This window comes from Hyla sarda, chromosome 1, assembly GCF_029499605.1.
Source record: "Hyla sarda isolate aHylSar1 chromosome 1, aHylSar1.hap1, whole genome shotgun sequence".
NCBI lineage: Eukaryota > Metazoa > Chordata > Amphibia > Anura > Hylidae > Hyla > Hyla sarda.
In genome coordinates this window covers 613,918,801-613,936,186 of record NC_079189.1, presented here as the reverse complement: position 1 = coordinate 613,936,186, position 17,386 = coordinate 613,918,801, and the positions used below count along the sequence as shown (strand labels likewise).

The window sequence follows — 17,386 nt, the reverse complement described above, 5'->3', positions numbered from 1 at the left end:
GTGTAATGTACATGTAGCTGAGCTGTATGTGTACACAGTAGAGCTGTATATGTGTAATGTATATGTAGCTGAGCTGTATGTGTACACAGTAGAGCTGTATATGTGTAATGTACATGTAGCTGAGCTGTATGTGTACACAGTAGAGCTGTATATGTGTAATGTACATGTAGCTGAGCTGTATGTGTACACAGTAGAGCTGTATATGTGTAATGTACATGTAGCTGAGCTGTATGTGTACACAGTAGAGCTGTATATGTGTAATGTACATGTAGCTGAGCTGTATGTGTACACAGTAGAGCTGTATATGTGTAATGTACATGTAGCTGAGCTGTATGTGTACACAGTAGTGCTGTATATGTGTAATGTGCATGTAGCTGAGCTGTATGTGTACACAGTAGAGCTGTATATGTGTAATGTACATGTAGCTGAGCTGTATATGTGTAATGTACATGTAGCTGAGCTGTATATGTACACAGCAGAGCTGTATATGTGTAATGTACATGTAGCTGAGCTGTATGTGTACACAGTAGAGCTGTATATGTGTAATGTACGTGTAGCTGAGCTGTATGTGTACACAGTAGAGCTGTATATGTGTAATGTACATGTAGCTGAGCTGTATGTGTACACAGTAGAGCTGTATGTGTAATGTACATGTAGCTGAGCTGTATGTGTACACAGTAGAGCTGTATATGTGTAATGTACATGTAGCTGAGCTGTATGTGTACACAGTAGAGCTGTATATGTGTAATGTACATGTAGCTGAGCTGTATGTGTACACAGTAGAGCTGTATATGTGTAATGTACATGTAGCTGAGCTGTATGTGTACACAGTAGAGCTGTATATGTGTAATGTACATGTAGCTGAGCTGTATGGGTACACAGTAGAGCTGTATATGTGTAATGTGCATGTAGCTGAGCTGTATGTGTACACAGTAGAGCTGTATATGTGTAATGTACATGTAGCTGAGCTGTATGTATACACAGTAGAGCTGTATATGTGTAATGTACATGTAGCTGAGCTGTATGTGTACACAGTAGAGCTGTATATGTGTGTAATGTGCATGTAGCTGAGCTGTATGTGTACACAGCAGAGCTGTATATGTGTAATGTACATGTAGCTGAGCTGTATGTGTACACAGTAGAGCTGTATATGTGTAATGTACATGTAGCTGAGCTGTATGTGTACACAGTAGAGCTGTATATGTGTAATGTGCATGTAGCTGAGCTGTATGTGTACACAGTAGAGCTGTATATGTGTAATGTACATGTAGCTGAGCTGTATGTGTACACAGTAGAGCTGTATATGTGTAATGTGCATGAAGCTGAGCTGTATGTGTGTAATGTACATGTAGCTGCGCTGTATGTGTACACAGTAGAGCTGTGTGTAATGTGCATGTAGCTGAGCTGTATGTGTACACAGTAGAGCTGTATATGTGTAATGTGCATGTAGCTGAGCTGTATGTGTACACAGTAGAGCTGTATATGTGTAATGTGCATGTAGTTGAGCTGTATGTGTACACAGTCGAGCTGTATATGTGTAATGTACATGTAGCTGAGCTGTATGTGTACACAGTAGAGCTGTATATGTGTAATGTGCATGTAGCTGAGCTGTATGTGTACACAGTAGAGCTGTATATGTGTAATGTGCATGTAGCTGAGCTGTATGTGTACACAGTAGAGCTGTATATGTGTAATGTACATGTAGCTGAGCTGTATGTGTACACAGTAGAGCTGTATATGTGTAATGTACATGTAGGTGAGCTGTATGTGTACACAGTAGAGCTGTATATGTGTAATGTACATGTAGCTGAGCTGTATGTGTACACAGTAGAGCTGTATATGTGTAATGTGCATGTAGCTGAGCTGTATGTGTACACAGTAGAGCTGTATATGTGTAATATGCATGTAGCTGAGCTGTATGTGTACACAGTCGAGCTGTATATGTGTAATGTACATGTAGCTGAGCTGTATGTGTACACAGTAGAGCTGTATATGTGTAATGTGCATGTAGCTGAGCTGTATGTGTACACAGTAGAGCTGTATATGTGTAATGTGCATGTAGCTGAGCTGTATGTGTACACAGTCGAGCTGTATATGTGTAATGTACATGTAGCTGAGCTGTATGTGTACACAGTAGAGCTGTATATGTGTAATGTGCATGTAGCTGAGCTGTATGTGTACACAGTAGAGCTGTATATGTGTAATGTACATGTAGCTGAGCTGTATGTGTACACAGTAGAGCTGTATATGTGTAATGTGCATGTAGCTGAGCTGTATGTGTACACAGTAGAGCTGTATATGTGTAATTTACATGTAGCTGAGCTGTATGTGTACACAGTAGAGCTGTATATGTGTAATGTACATGTAGCTGAGCTGTATGTGTACACAGTAGAGCTGTATATGTGTAATGTACATGTAGCTGAGCTGTATGTGTACACAGTAAAGCTGTATATGTGTAATGTGCATGTAGCTGAGCTGTATGTGTACACAGTAGAGCTGTATATGTGTAATGTACATGTAGCTGAGCTGTATGTGTACACAGTAGAGCTGTATATATGTGTAATGTGCATGTAGCTGAGCTGTATGTGTACACAGTAGAGCTGTATATGTGTAATGTGCATGTAGCTGAGCTGTATGTGTACACAGTCGAGCTGTATATGTGTAATGTACATGTAGCTGAGCTGTATGTGTACACAGTAGAGCTGTATATGTGTAATGTGCATGTAGCTGAGCTGTATGTGTACACAGTAGAGCTGTATATGTGTAATGTACATGTAGCTGAGCTGTGTGTGTACACAGTAGAGCTGTATATGTGTAATGTGCATGTAGCTGAGCTGTATGTGTACACAGTAGAGCTGTATATGTGTAATGTACATGTAGCTGAGCTGTATGTGTACACAGTAGAGCTGTATATGTGTAATGTACATGTAGCTGAGCTGTATGTGTACACAGTAAAGCTGTATATGTGTAATGTGCATGTAGCTGAGCTGTATGTGTACACAGTAGAGCTGTATATGTGTAATGTACATGTAGCTGAGCTGTATGTGTACACAGTAGAGCTGTATATGTGTAATGTACATGTAGCTGAGCTGTATGTGTACACAGTAGAGCTGTATATGTGTAATGTACATGTAGCTGAGCTGTATGTGTACACAGTAAAGCTTTATATGTGTAATGTGCATGTAGCTGAGCTGTATGTGTACACAGTAGAGCTGTATATGTGTAATGTACATGTAGCTGAGCTGTATGTGTACACAGTAGAGCTGTATATATGTGTAATGTGCATGTAGCTGAGCTGTATGTGTACACAGTAGAGCTGTATATGTGTAATGTACATGTAGCTGAGCTGTATGTGTACACAGTAGAGCTGTATATATGTGTAATGTGCATGTAGCTGAGCTGTATGTGTACACAGTAGAGCTGTATATGTGTAATGTACATGTAGCTGAGCTGTATGTGTACACAGTAGTGCTGTATATGTGTAATGTACATGTAGCTGAGCTGTATGTGTACACAGTAGAGCTGTATATGTGTAATGTATATGTAGCTGAGCTGTATGTGTACACAGTAGAGCTGTATATGTGTAATGTACATGTAGCTGAGCTGTATGTGTACACAGTAGAGCTGTATATGTGTAATGTACATGTAGCTGAGCTGTATGTGTACACAGTAGAGCTGTATATGTGTAATGTACATGTAGCTGAGCTGTATGTGTACACAGTAGAGCTGTATATGTGTAATGTATATGTAGCTGAGCTGTATGTGTACACAGTAGAGCTGTATATGTGTAATGTACATGTAGCTGAGCTGTATGTGTACACAGTAGAGCTGTATATGTGTAATGTACATGTAGCTGAGCTGTATGTGTACACAGTAGAGCTGTATATGTTTAATGTACATGTAGCTGAGCTGTATGTGTACACAGTAGAGCTGTATATGTGTAATGTATATGTAGCTGAGCTGTATGTGTACACAGTAGAGCTGTATATGTGTAATGTGCATGTAGCTGAGCTGTATGTGTACACAGTAGAGCTGTATATGTGTAATGTACATGTAGCTGAGCTGTATGTGTACACAGTAGAGCTGTATATGTGTAATGTACATGTAGCTGAGCTGTATGTGTACACAGTAGAGCTGTATATGTGTAATGTACATGTAGCTGAGCTGTATGTGTACACAGTAGAGCTGTATATGTGTAATGTACATGTAGCTGAGCTGTATGTGTACACAGTAGAGCTGTATATGTGTAATGTATATGTAGCTGAGCTGTATGTGTACACAGTTCCTGTGGGGGATCTTATCAGCATCAAGCAGAACAGTTCTAGTGAGTTAATGTAACTAGAAGAAATGTCCCAGGTAGAGTACGAGCTGATCAGCTAACACCGAACCATCCTCCCAAAACCAACGCACGCCAGATGTATGGCAGCACCGAATACAGGAACAAGGAAGAAATTGCCAGCGAGGTATAGCGGATCCCAGGTTTATTAAATGAATAAAAACAGGAACGGTAAATACAAGGTTATGCGTTTCAGGCATGTGACAGAACGCCCTTAGTCCCGGCTCAGGCTCTGATGCTTTTCCAATGCTTTATTGATGTATGAAGGATATATAGTAACCCCCCCGACCTACGATGGCCCCGACATATGATCAAATCGACATACGATGCTTTTATATGTCGGGGACATCGCATTAACTGCTATCCGACAGCGCAAAATGCTTAAGCTGCTGTCGGATAGCAGTTTAAGCATCCCGGACAGGTTCGCTCACCTATCCCCGCTGCTCTGGGTCCACTTCGGGATCTTCCGGCATCTTCTGCATCTTCTCCGGGGTCCGGGCCTCGCTTTCTGGCATCGTTATTACGTCACTACGCACGCCGTGCAGGCGCAGCAACGTAATAACGTCACCAGAAAGCAAGGCCCGGACCCTGCAGAAGATGCGGAAGATGCCGGAGGATCCCCAAGAAGACGCCGGAGCAGCGTGATCCTGTGATGGACGAGTGTCTTGGGTCCCTGCTGGACGCCCTCAGGTCAGTGGTGTCTAGCTCAGTGGGTGAGGTAGAGAGGGTCTTCAGGTATACACGGCCCCTGTATAGACATCAGAGGTGCCCAGTACTGGAGCCTCGTCAGCAGAGTGCCCAGATAATTGTATACAGCCCGGGGTACCCACTCACCAAGCTCCTTCTGTATAAGTGTAAACCAAGGGGGAGATTTATCTTAGAGGAGAAGTTGACCAGTCGCCCATAGCAACCAATCACATTGCTTCTTTCAGTTTCTAGAGGCCTTTTCAAAAATGAAAGAAGCGATCTGATTGGTTACTATGGGCGACTGGGTAACTTCTCCTCTGCTCAGGTTTTGATAAATCTCCTCACAAGTTTCTGCTGTTCTGTCATCTGAAGCGTCATTTGTATTTCTGGACCTGACACGTCTTCAGTAAAGAGATTATCCAGACATCCCGGCTTCTGAGGTGAATTATTCTCCCGGCTCTGATACAGATCGCCGCTTCATTTCCAGCAGAGCTAAGTGATAATGTCCAGACACTTCAACCCAGGTTTATTGCACAATTTCAGGGCTATAATACAATGACTGTTTCCAACATGAGAAGAAATCCCTGATGGGACAAATCTCACAGAACAGAGGAGCGATTCTTCACATCATTCTTTATAAATTGTAGAAAACATCTTCTAAGACGGGAAACAAAGTTTTCAAACATTGCTGTTAAAGGGGTACTCCGGTGAAAAACTTTTTTTTTTTTTTTTTAAATCAACTGGTGCCAGAAAGTTAAACAGATTTGTAAATTACTTCTATTAAAAAATATTAATCCTTCCTGTACTTATTAGCTGCTGAATACTACAGCGGAAATTCTTTACTTTTTGAAACACAGAGCTCTCTGCTGACATCATGAGCACAGTGCTCTCTGCTGACATCTCTGTCCATTTTAGGAACTGTCCAGAACAGCATATGTTTGCTATGGGAATTTCCTTTTTACTCTGGACACTTCCTAAAATGGACAGAGATGTCAGCAGAGAGCACTGTGCTCGCGATGTCAGCAGAGAGCTCTGTGTTCCAAACGGAAAAGAATTTCCACTGTAGTATTCAGCAGCTAATAAGTACAGGAAGCATTAAGATTTTTTTAATAGAAGTCATTTACAAATCTGTTTAACTTTCTGGCACCAGTTGATTTAAAAAAAAAAAAAAAAGTTTTTAAACGGGAGTACCCCTTTAAATTCCAGGTCATAGCACAACGTTTCAGAGGCGGACCCCATTAAAGCGCAACTGTCATAAACTTGGGGCTACTTAACATACACACAGCCTTTGTACTGTGTGCAGATGGTGTGTACAGTAGTGTTTTTACCTTAGTTCTCTCTGCTTTTATCTCTCTGGTCCCAGCGCATGCGCATCTTCGTTTATACCCCGTGCGCACACAGGGTGTACTGGCTGACAGTTTTCCTTTAATACTCAATCCTCCATCTACCACATATTTGCCGTGTACGAACAGGATACAGCTATGCGCCTTTGCTTCTAGCACCGAGGAGGCAGGCACTGGGAGCGCGCCCTTGCCAGGATAACACGCTGTGCGCGCACGGGGTATAAACTAAGATGTGCATGCGCTGGGACCAGAGAGATAAAAGCAGAGAGAACTAAGGTTATAGTGTGGGTGAACAGGAGTCCATACATTGGTCACTTACTGTTGTTATTAAATCAGTGTTAATTATTTACTTTTTTCACTGTATTTCTAATAAACTTTGGACTCCAATTTTATATGGTATATTAAAGGTTAAACTTTAATAATCAGTCCCAATTTGTGGTGAAATCTTTCAATGATTTGTCTGTAGGGTCCCCCTTTAGGAGCCACATAAGGTTTACCCATTTGAGCCAGTGGAGCTGTTATTTCCCAAAAAGTGAAACAGTTTAGTCTGATGATGAACAAGACTTGATTTCTGAGTAAAACATTTCCCACATTCTGAACATGAAAATGGCTTCTCCCCTGTGTGAGTTCTTTGATGCATAACAAGATGTGATTTGCTAATAAAACATTTCCCACATTCTGAACATGAAAATGGCCTCTCTCCTGTGTGAGTTCTTTGATGTGTTACAAGTTTTGATTTGGAAGGAAAAGATTTTCCACATTCCAAGCAGGCGAATTTCTCCTGTGTGTGAGTTCTCTGATGTTTTTTAAGATTTGAATGGCGAGTAAAACTGCTTTCACATACTGAACATGAAAATGGCTTCTCTCCTGTGTGAGTACTTTGATGTGTTAGAAGTTTTAAGCTGGTAGTAAAAGATTTTCCACATTCTGAGCATGAAAATTTCTCCAGTGTGTGAATTATCTGATGTTTTTTAAGATTTGTTTCGCAAGGAAAACTTTTTTCACATTCTGAACATGAAAATGGCTTTTCTCCTGTGTGAGTTCTTTGATGTGTTACAAGTTCTAAGTTGGAAGGAAAAGATTTTCCACATTCTGAGCATGAAAATTTCTCCTGTGTGTGAGTTCTCTGATGTTGTTTAAGATTTGATTCACGAGTAAAACTTCTTTCACATTCTGAACATGAAAATGGCTTCTCTCCTGTGTGAGTTCTTAGACGTTCAAGAACATCGGATTTCCGAGTAAAACATTTCCCACATTCTGGGCATTGTAAGAATTTAACATCTGTGTGAATTCCCTGATGCTGAACAACATCTGATTTTTGAATTAAACATTTCCCGCATTCTGGGCATTGTAATATCTCTCCTCCTGTGTGAATTATTTGATGCTGAACAAGATTAGATTCCAGAGTAAAACATATCCCACATTCTGAACATGGAAATGGCTTCTTCTCTGTGGTAGTTTTCTGATGCTCAACACTTTTATTTTGCCCAACATCCTGTGATGAATGAGAACTGTATATAAGGATGAATGTTGGGACCTGTATATAAGGATGAGATGACAGATCTTGGCTGTGAAGGGCTGAGGGTGTATCTGGGATAATGGAATGTTCTTCATATGTATCTTGTGTGATATCATCATCTGCTTTATAATCTGAAGATATAAGATTCTCCTCTGATCTCCTGCTACAAGAATCTGCAGAGAATAAAACATTTATTATATTTGAGTCATAACCATAAAATCTTTCCTGTATTTATCGTCTTTATAAGTGCAGAATGATCCCAGAATATGGTGGAAAATTCTCCCCATCCCTCCGGTCTGTTGTGTCCGTGTATTGTCTCATCCCCCAGTCTGTCTCCACTGATGGCCCTGACTGTTCCCATGTATGTGCCCCTACCCCTGTATACACCATACGGCTTCTTCATTACATTCACTTTCATACCTACCCCCCATTTATATGTTCAGTGGATTCTCCCCACATCGGCCCCTCCCCTCCCCCATGTATGTGCCCCTACCCCTGTATACACCATACGGCTTCTTCATTACATTCACTTTCATACCTACCCCCCATTTATGTGTTCAGTGGATTCTCCCCACATCGGCCCCTCCCCTCCCCCATGTATGTGCCCCTACCCCTGTATACACCATACGGCTTCTTCATTACATTCACTTTCATACCTACCCCCCCATTTATGTGTTCAGTGGATTCTCCCCACATCGGCCCCTCTCTCCTCCCCTCCCCCATGTATGTGCCCCCCACCCCTGTATACACCATACGGCTTCTTCATTACATTCACTTTCATACCTACCCCCCATTTATGTGTTCAGTGGATTCTCCCCACATCGGCCCCTCCCCTCCCCCATGTATGTGCCCCTACCCCTGTATACACCATACGGCTTCTTCATTACATTCACTTTCATACCTACCCCCCCATTTATGTGTTCAGTGGATTCTCCCCACATCGGCCCCTCTCTCCTCCCCTCCCCCATGTATGTGCCCCTACCCCTGTATACACCATACGGCTTCTTCATTACATTCACCTTCATACCTACCCCCCATTTATGTGTTCAGTGGATTCTCCCCACATCGGCCCCCTCCCCTCCCCCATGTATGTGCCCCTACCCCTGTATACACCATACGGCTTCTTCATTACATTCACTTTCATACCTACCCCCCATTTATGTGTTCAGTGGATTCTCCCCACATCGGCCCCTCTCTCCTCCCCTCCCCCATGTATGTGCCCCTACCCCTGTATACACCATACGGCTTCTTCATTACATTCACTTTCATACCTACCCCCCATTTATGTGTTCAGTGGATTCTCCCCACATCGGCCCCTCCCCTCCCCCATGTATGTGCCCCTACCCCTGTATACACCATACGGCTTCTTCATTACATTCACTTTCATACCTACCCCCCATTTATGTGTTCAGTGGATTCTCCCCTCTCTCCTCCCCTCCCCCATGTATGTGCCCCTACCCCTGTATACACCATACGGCTTCTTCATTACATTCACTTTCATACCTACCCCCCATTTATATGTTCAGTGGATTCTCCCCACATCGGCCCCTCCCCTCCCCCATGTATGTGCCCCTACCCCTGTATACACCATACGGCTTCTTCATTACATTCACTTTCATACCTACCCCCCATTTATGTGTTCAGTGGATTCTCCCCACATCGGCCCCTCCCCTCCCCCATGTATGTGCCCCTACCCCTGTATACACCATACGGCTTCTTCATTACATTCACTTTCATACCTACCCCCCCATTTATGTGTTCAGTGGATTCTCCCCACATCGGCCCCTCTCTCCTCCCCTCCCCCATGTATGTGCCCCCCACCCCTGTATACACCATACGGCTTCTTCATTACATTCACTTTCATACCTACCCCCCATTTATGTGTTCAGTGGATTCTCCCCACATCGGCCCCTCCCCTCCCCCATGTATGTGCCCCTACCCCTGTATACACCATACGGCTTCTTCATTACATTCACTTTCATACCTACCCCCCCATTTATGTGTTCAGTGGATTCTCCCCACATCGGCCCCTCTCTCCTCCCCTCCCCCATGTATGTGCCCCTACCCCTGTATACACCATACGGCTTCTTCATTACATTCACCTTCATACCTACCCCCCATTTATGTGTTCAGTGGATTCTCCCCACATCGGCCCCTCCCCTCCCCCATGTATGTGCCCCTACCCCTGTATACACCATACGGCTTCTTCATTACATTCACTTTCATACCTACCCCCCATTTATGTGTTCAGTGGATTCTCCCCACATCGGCCCCTCTCTCCTCCCCTCCCCCATGTATGTGCCCCTACCCCTGTATACACCATACGGCTTCTTCATTACATTCACTTTCATACCTACCCCCCATTTATGTGTTCAGTGGATTCTCCCCACATCGGCCCCTCCCCTCCCCCATGTATGTGCCCCTACCCCTGTATACACCATATGGCTTCTTCATTACATTCACTTTCATACCTACCCCCCCATTTATGTGTTCAGTGGATTCTCCCCACATCGGCCCCTCCCTTCCCCCATGTATGTGCCCCTACCCCTGTATACACCATACGGCTTCTTCATTACATTCACTTTCATACCTACCCCCCATTTATGTGTTCAGTGGATTCTCCCCACATCGGCCCCTCCCTTCCCCCATGTATGTGCCCCTACCCCTGTATACACCATACGGCTTCTTCATTACATTCACTTTCATACCTACCCCCCATTTATGTGTTCAGTGGATTCTCCCCACATCGGCCCCTCTCTCCTCCCCTCCCCCATGTATGTGCCCCTACCCCTGTATACACCATACGGCTTCTTCATTACATTCACTTTCATACCTACCCCCCATTTATGTGTTCAGTGGATTCTCCCCACATCGGCCCCTCCCCTCCCCCATGTATGTGCCCCTACCCCTGTATACACCATACGGCTTCTTCATTACATTCACTTTCATACCTACCCCCCATTTATGTGTTCAGTGGATTCTCCCCTCTCTCCTCCCCTCCCCCATGTATGTGCCCCTACCCCTGTATACACCATACGGCTTCTTCATTACATTCACTTTCATACCTACCCCCCATTTATGTGTTCAGTGGATTCTCCCCACATCGGCCCCTCTCTCCTCCCCTCCCCCATGTATGTGCCCCTACCCCTGTATACACCATACGGCTTCTTCATTACATTCACTTTCATACCTACCCCCCATTTATGTGTTCAGTGGATTCTCCCCACATTGGCCGCTCTCTCCTCCCCTCCCCCATGTACAGATCACATGACCTATCAACCCCCATTTATGTGTTCAGTGGATTCTCCTCAAATCGGCCCCTCTCTCCTCCCCTCCCCCATGTATGTGCCCCTACCCCTGTATACACCATACGGCTTCTTCATTACATTCACTTTCATACCTACCCCCCATTTATGTGTTCAGTGGATTCTCCCCACATCGGCCCCTCCCCTCCCCCATGTATGTGCCCCTACCCCTGTATACACCATACGGCTTCTTCATTACATTCACTTTCATACCTACCCCCCATTTATGTGTTCAGTGGATTCTCCCCACATCGGCCCCTCTCTCCTCCCCTCCCCCATGTATGTGCCCCTACCCCTGTATACACCATACGGCTTCTTCATTACATTCACTTTCATACCTACCCCCCATTTATGTGTTCAGTGGATTCTCCCCACATCGGCCCCTCTCTCCTCCCCTCCCCCATGTATGTGCCCCTACCCCTGTATACACCATACGGCTTCTTCATTACATTCACTTTCATACCTACCCCCCATTTATGTGTTCAGTGGATTCTCCCCACATCGGCCCCTCTCCCCTCCCCTCCCCCATGTATGTGCCCCTACCCCTGTATACACCATACGGCTTCTTCATTACATTCACTTTCATACCTACCCCCCATTTATGTGTTCAGTGGATTCTCCCCACATCGGCCCCTCCCCTCCCCCATGTATGTGCCCCTACCCCTGTATACACCATACGTCTTCTTCATTACATTCACTTTCATACCTACCCCCCATTTATGTGTTCAGTGGATTCTCCCCACATCGGCCCCTCCCCTCCCCCATGTATGTGCCCCTACCCCTGTATACACCATACGGCTTCTTCATTACATTCACTTTCATACCTACCCCCCATTTATGTGTTCAGTGGATTCTCCCCACATCGGCCCCTCTCTCCTCCCCTCCCCCATGTATGTGCCCCTACCCCTGTATACACCATACGGCTTCTTCATTACATTCACTTTCATACCTACCCCCCATTTATGTGTTCAGTGGATTCTCCCCACATCGGCCCCTCTCTCCTCCCCTCCCCCATGTATGTGCCCCTACCCCTGTATACACCATACGGCTTCTTCATTACATTCACTTTCATACCTACCCCCCCATTTATGTGTTCAGTGGATTCTCCCCACATCGGCCCCTCCCCTCCCCCATGTATGTGCCCCTACCCCTGTATACACCATACGGCTTCTTCATTACATTCACTTTCATATCTACCCCCCATTTATGTGTTCAGTGGATTCTCCCCACATCGGCCCCTCTCTCCTCCCCTCCCCCATGTATGTGCCCCTACCCCTGTATACACCATACGGCTTCTTCATTACATTCACTTTCATACCTACCCCCCATTTATGTCTTAAGTGGATTCTCCCCACATCGGCCCCTCCCCTCCCCCATGTATGTGCCACTACCCCTGTATACACCATACGGCTTCTTTATTACATTCACTTTCATACCTACCCCCCATTTATGTGTTCAGTGGATTCTCCCCACATCGGCCCCTCTCTCCTCCCTTCCCCCATGTATGTGCCCCTACCCCTGTATACACCATACGGCTTCTTCATTACATTCACTTTCATACCTACCCCCCATTTATGTGTTCAGTGGATTCTCCCCACATTGGCCGCTCTCTCCTCCCCTCCCCCATGTACAGATCACATGACCTATCACCCCCCATTTATGTGTTCAGTGGATTCTCCACACATCGGCCTCTCTCCTCCCCTCCCCCATGTACAGATCACATGACCTATCAACCCCCATTTATGTGTTCAGTGGATTCTCCACACATCGGCCGCTCTCTCCTCCCCTCCCCCATGTGCAGATCACATGACCTATCAACCCCCATTTATGTGTTCAGTGGATTCTCCACACATCGGCCTCTCTCCTCCCCTCCCCCATGTACAGATCACATGACCTATCAACCCCCATTTATGTGTTCAGTGGATTCTCCCCACATCGGCCCCTCTCTCCTCCCCTCCCCCGTGTACAGATCACATGACCTATGCACTTTCATCCATCACTTTTAGCCATCTGATTCCATTGTATAAAATAAAATTTGCCCCATAAATCACTGGCAGCCTCAACAGACTGTAGTAATGGAGCGCCGATAACACTGATCAATACTGTTCTATGGCATAACATTGTTCAGTGAATGCAAGATATATAATAGTCTCCTATGGGGACTAAAAAATTGTGAATAAAATAAAAGTTAAATCCTTTTCGGTTTTTACTTGTCGCCTTCTAATAACCATAACACTTAACATTTTCCACTTATTTTACCATGAAATCTACGGTGAAACCAAAAAAATTATTTGTAATGCAAAATCAAAAAATAAGACGCAATTTTGCAACTTTTGGGGGGGGGGGGAAACACTTTTTGGTATTCTGTAGGTCCATACGATTACAAAGATACCCAATTTATATGTATCTCGTTTTTTATTTTACTTCTTTTAAAAAATGATTACTTTTTATAGGAACATAAGTATGTTTAAAATCCTTTATTTTTTATTCCCAGCTAATTTTTTTTTAGCTGTGATCCGTAGTTTTTATTGGTACCATCTTTGCTTTTATAGGCCTTTTTTGAGGCATTTTTTCTGGTACATAAAGTAACAAAAAAAATCTGTAAGGCTTTATTAACATTATATTTATAAAGTTCGGACATTTACGCGTACAGTAATACCACATGTTTATTTTTGTTTACATTATTTTATTTAACCTCTTAAAGGACGCAGGGCGTACCTGTACGCCCTGCGCCCGCTTCATTGCTATGATGCGGGCTCATAAGCTGACCCCACTTCATAGCGGGTCGGTACCAGCGGCTATCAACGGCCGGGACCCAAGGCTAATACCAGACATCATGGATCGCGGTGATGTCTGGCATTAACCCCTTAGACGTGGCGATCAAAGTTGATTGCCGCATCTAAAATGAAAGAAAATGCTTCCCAGCAGCTCAGCATAGCTGATTGGGACCACCGTGGTAAAACCGCGGTGTCCCAATTAGCTGAGAGGACTAGTCCCTTCCGTCCCCCTTGGCATCCGATCGGCGATCTACTGCTACATGCCTGAGATCCGGGCTGGAGCAGCAGAGCGCCGATAACACTGATCAATGCTATGCTATGGCATAGAACATGTAGTCCTCTATCGTGGTTATAAAAGTGTAAAAAAAAAAGTTAATGTGATTTAACCCCTTCAGTAATAAAAGTTTGAATCACCCCCTTTTCCCATTTAAAAAAAAAAATGTAAACAAAAATGAAAATAAATATATGTGGTATCGCCGCGTTCGTAAATGTCCGAACTATAAAAATATAATGTTAATTAATCCGCACGGTCAATGGCGTACATGTAAGAAAATTCCATAGTCCAAAATTGCCTATTTTTGGTCACCTTGTATACCCAAAAAAATTTATAAAAAGAGATAAAAAAAAAGTCCCATCAAAACAAAAATGGTACAGATAAAAACTTCAGATCACCGTGCAAAAAAGGAGCCCTCAAACATCCCTGTATACAGAAAAATATAAAAATTTATACGGGTCAGAAGATGACATTTTTTTAAACATACAAATTTTTGTGCAAAAAGTTATAATTTTTTACCAATAGTAAAACTAAATCAAACCGATATAAGTTGGGTATCATGTATCGTATGGACCTACAGAATAAAGGTAAGGTGTCATTTTTACAGAGAAGGGCACTCACTGTGTAGAAATGGAAGCTCCCAAAAGTTACAAAATGGAGTTTTGTTTTTTTTATGTTGTCCCACAAAAACATTTTTGGGTAATATGACTGATGTCATTACAAAGTAAAATTGGTAGCACATACAACGAGTTCTCATATGGGTCTGTAGGTGGAAAACTGAAAGTGTTATGATTTTTAAAAGCTGAGGAGGAAAAAACCTAAGTGCAAAAACGGAAAACCCCTCAGTCCTTAAAGGGGTACTACGATGGAAAACATTTTTTTTTTTTTTTTTTTAAATCAACTAGTGCCAGAAAGTTAAAAAGCTTTGTAAATCACTTCTATGTAAAAATCCTAATCCTTCCAGTACTTATCAGCTGCTGTATGCTCCACGGGAAGTTGTGTAGTTCTTTCCAGTCTGACCACAGTGCTCTCTGCTGACACCTCTGTCCATTTTAGGAACTGTCCAGAGTAGGAGCAAATCCCCATAGAAAACCTCTCCTGCCCTGGACAGTTTCTGGCACGGACAGAGGTGTCACCAGAGAGCACTGTGGTCAGACAGAAAGGAAATTCAAACGGAAAAGAACTTCCTGTGGAGCATACAGCAGATGATAAAGTACTGGAAGGATTAAGATTTTTTTTTTTTTTAATAATACTTTACAAATCTGTGTAATTTTCTGGCACCAGTTGATTTTAAAAATATTGCTTTCCATCAGAGTACCCCTTTAAAGGATTAAAAAAAGATTAAAGGGGGGGGGGGGTGATAAAAAGTTGTATTAGGTAAGGGGCTTATTCACAGTAAAAAAGTTTTTCTTAGGAACTGCTCATACATAATTTTTTTCTTTGTTTGTTTTATGTATATATGTTATGCTTATAAAAAAAAAAAAAAAAAAAAAAAAACAGTAATAAAAAAAAAGTTTAATACTTTATTTACTATTTTTAGTCCCCATAGCAAAACATAACATGGAATCTATCCATAGCATAGCATTGATCAGCGCTCCATTACTACAGCCTGCCATGGCTTCCTGAACTGAAGGAGCACCATTCGGACAGCACGAAGCTAGCAAAGGGCCCCCCCGTCCTCTCAGCTGATCACTGAGCATTAGCTGTGGATCCAGGCTGTTGATAGCAACCGGGACCCCAGAGTATAAGCAGGATCAGCTGCAGACCACATACATCGAAAGTGGGACTAGGGCTTACAGGTACCCCCAATGTCCCCAATAAGTTATATATTGTTTGCCCCACCCTACAAAATTCTGACGATATAATTGCGGGGTGCCGATCGGATGTCAGGACGAGGCCTCGATGTCTACAGGCTGCCTGATAGAGCTCTGATCTAGTGCATATGAATTACACTGATCTACATACGGAATCTTACTATCACCACGTGCAGAATTGTCTGAGCTATTAAATGGTTATATTCCTGATCCTGCGCGATCAACGACATGAACGCAAAAAAATTCCAAGCACAAAAATTGCTGAATTTCGGTCACATCACATTCCAGAAAAAATTGAATAAAAAGGGATTAAAAAGTTAAAAACCACACATAAGGGATAAAAACTACACTGCAAAATATGACCCTCACAGCTCCATTCAGGACATGAATCTTCTCTACATTTGGTGGTTACTACTCACCTGGATGGTTACCTGTAGGAAGTTCCTCCTTATACTGCTTATCACTGCTCACATCTGTCTCCTCCTCTTCTTCCTTTATGTCTGTAGCACTACTATAGAGCAGATCTTTCCCTGCAGGAATGTCCTCCGTATACTGCTCATCACCGCTCACGTCTGTCTCTTCTTCTTTCTTTAGGTCTGTAGCCTGAGTATAAATCAGATATTTTCCTATAGGAATGACCTCCTCATACTGCTCATCACTGCTCATATCTGTCTCTTCTTCTTCCTTTATGTCTGTCGCATTAATATTGTTCAACTCTTTTCCTGTAGGAATATCCTCTATATACTGCTCATCACCGCTCACATATGTCTCCTCCTCTTCCTTTATGTCTGTAGTATTCATATAGTTCATATCTTTCCCTGTAGGAATGTCCTCCATATACTTTTCATCACCGCTCACATCGGTCTCTTCTTCTTCCTTTATGTCTGTCGCATTAATATTGTTCAACTCTTTTCCTGTAGGAATATCCTCTATATACTGCTCATCACCGCTCACATATGTCTCCTCCTCTTCCTTTATGTCTGTAGTATTCATATAGTTCATATCTTTCCCTGTAGGAATGTCCTCCATATACTTTTCATCACCGCTCACATCGGTCTCTTCTTCTTCCTTTATGTCTGTAGTATTAATATAGATAAGATCTTTCCCTGTAGGAATGTCCTGCTTATACTGCTCATCACCGCTCACATCTGTCTGTTTTTCTTCCTTTATGTCTGTAGCATTAATATAGATCAGATTTTTCCCTGTAGGAATGTCCTCCATATTCTGCTCATCAGGACAGGGACACCTCTCTGGTGCTGTTCTCTTACTGGATCTGACTGTAGGGAACACATACAGAGACTGAATTAATTATTTACTTACAAATAATGAGA

General features: G+C 43.3%; 1 protein-coding gene across 1 annotated transcript in view; it reads right to left on the bottom strand.

Annotated features, from left to right (window-relative positions):
- Positions 1 to 17,386, bottom strand: part of LOC130298746 (zinc finger protein 84-like) — an 85,203-nt gene that overhangs the window by 54,230 nt on the left and 13,587 nt on the right. Inside the window, exons 3-4 of the mRNA XM_056551364.1 lie at positions 16,475 to 17,332; positions 6,919 to 8,058 (exon numbers count right to left, since the gene is read on the bottom strand). Of these exons, the coding sequence (XP_056407339.1) occupies positions 6,919 to 8,058; positions 16,475 to 17,332 (1,998 nt within the window). The remainder of the gene's footprint in view (positions 1 to 6,918; positions 8,059 to 16,474; positions 17,333 to 17,386) is intronic.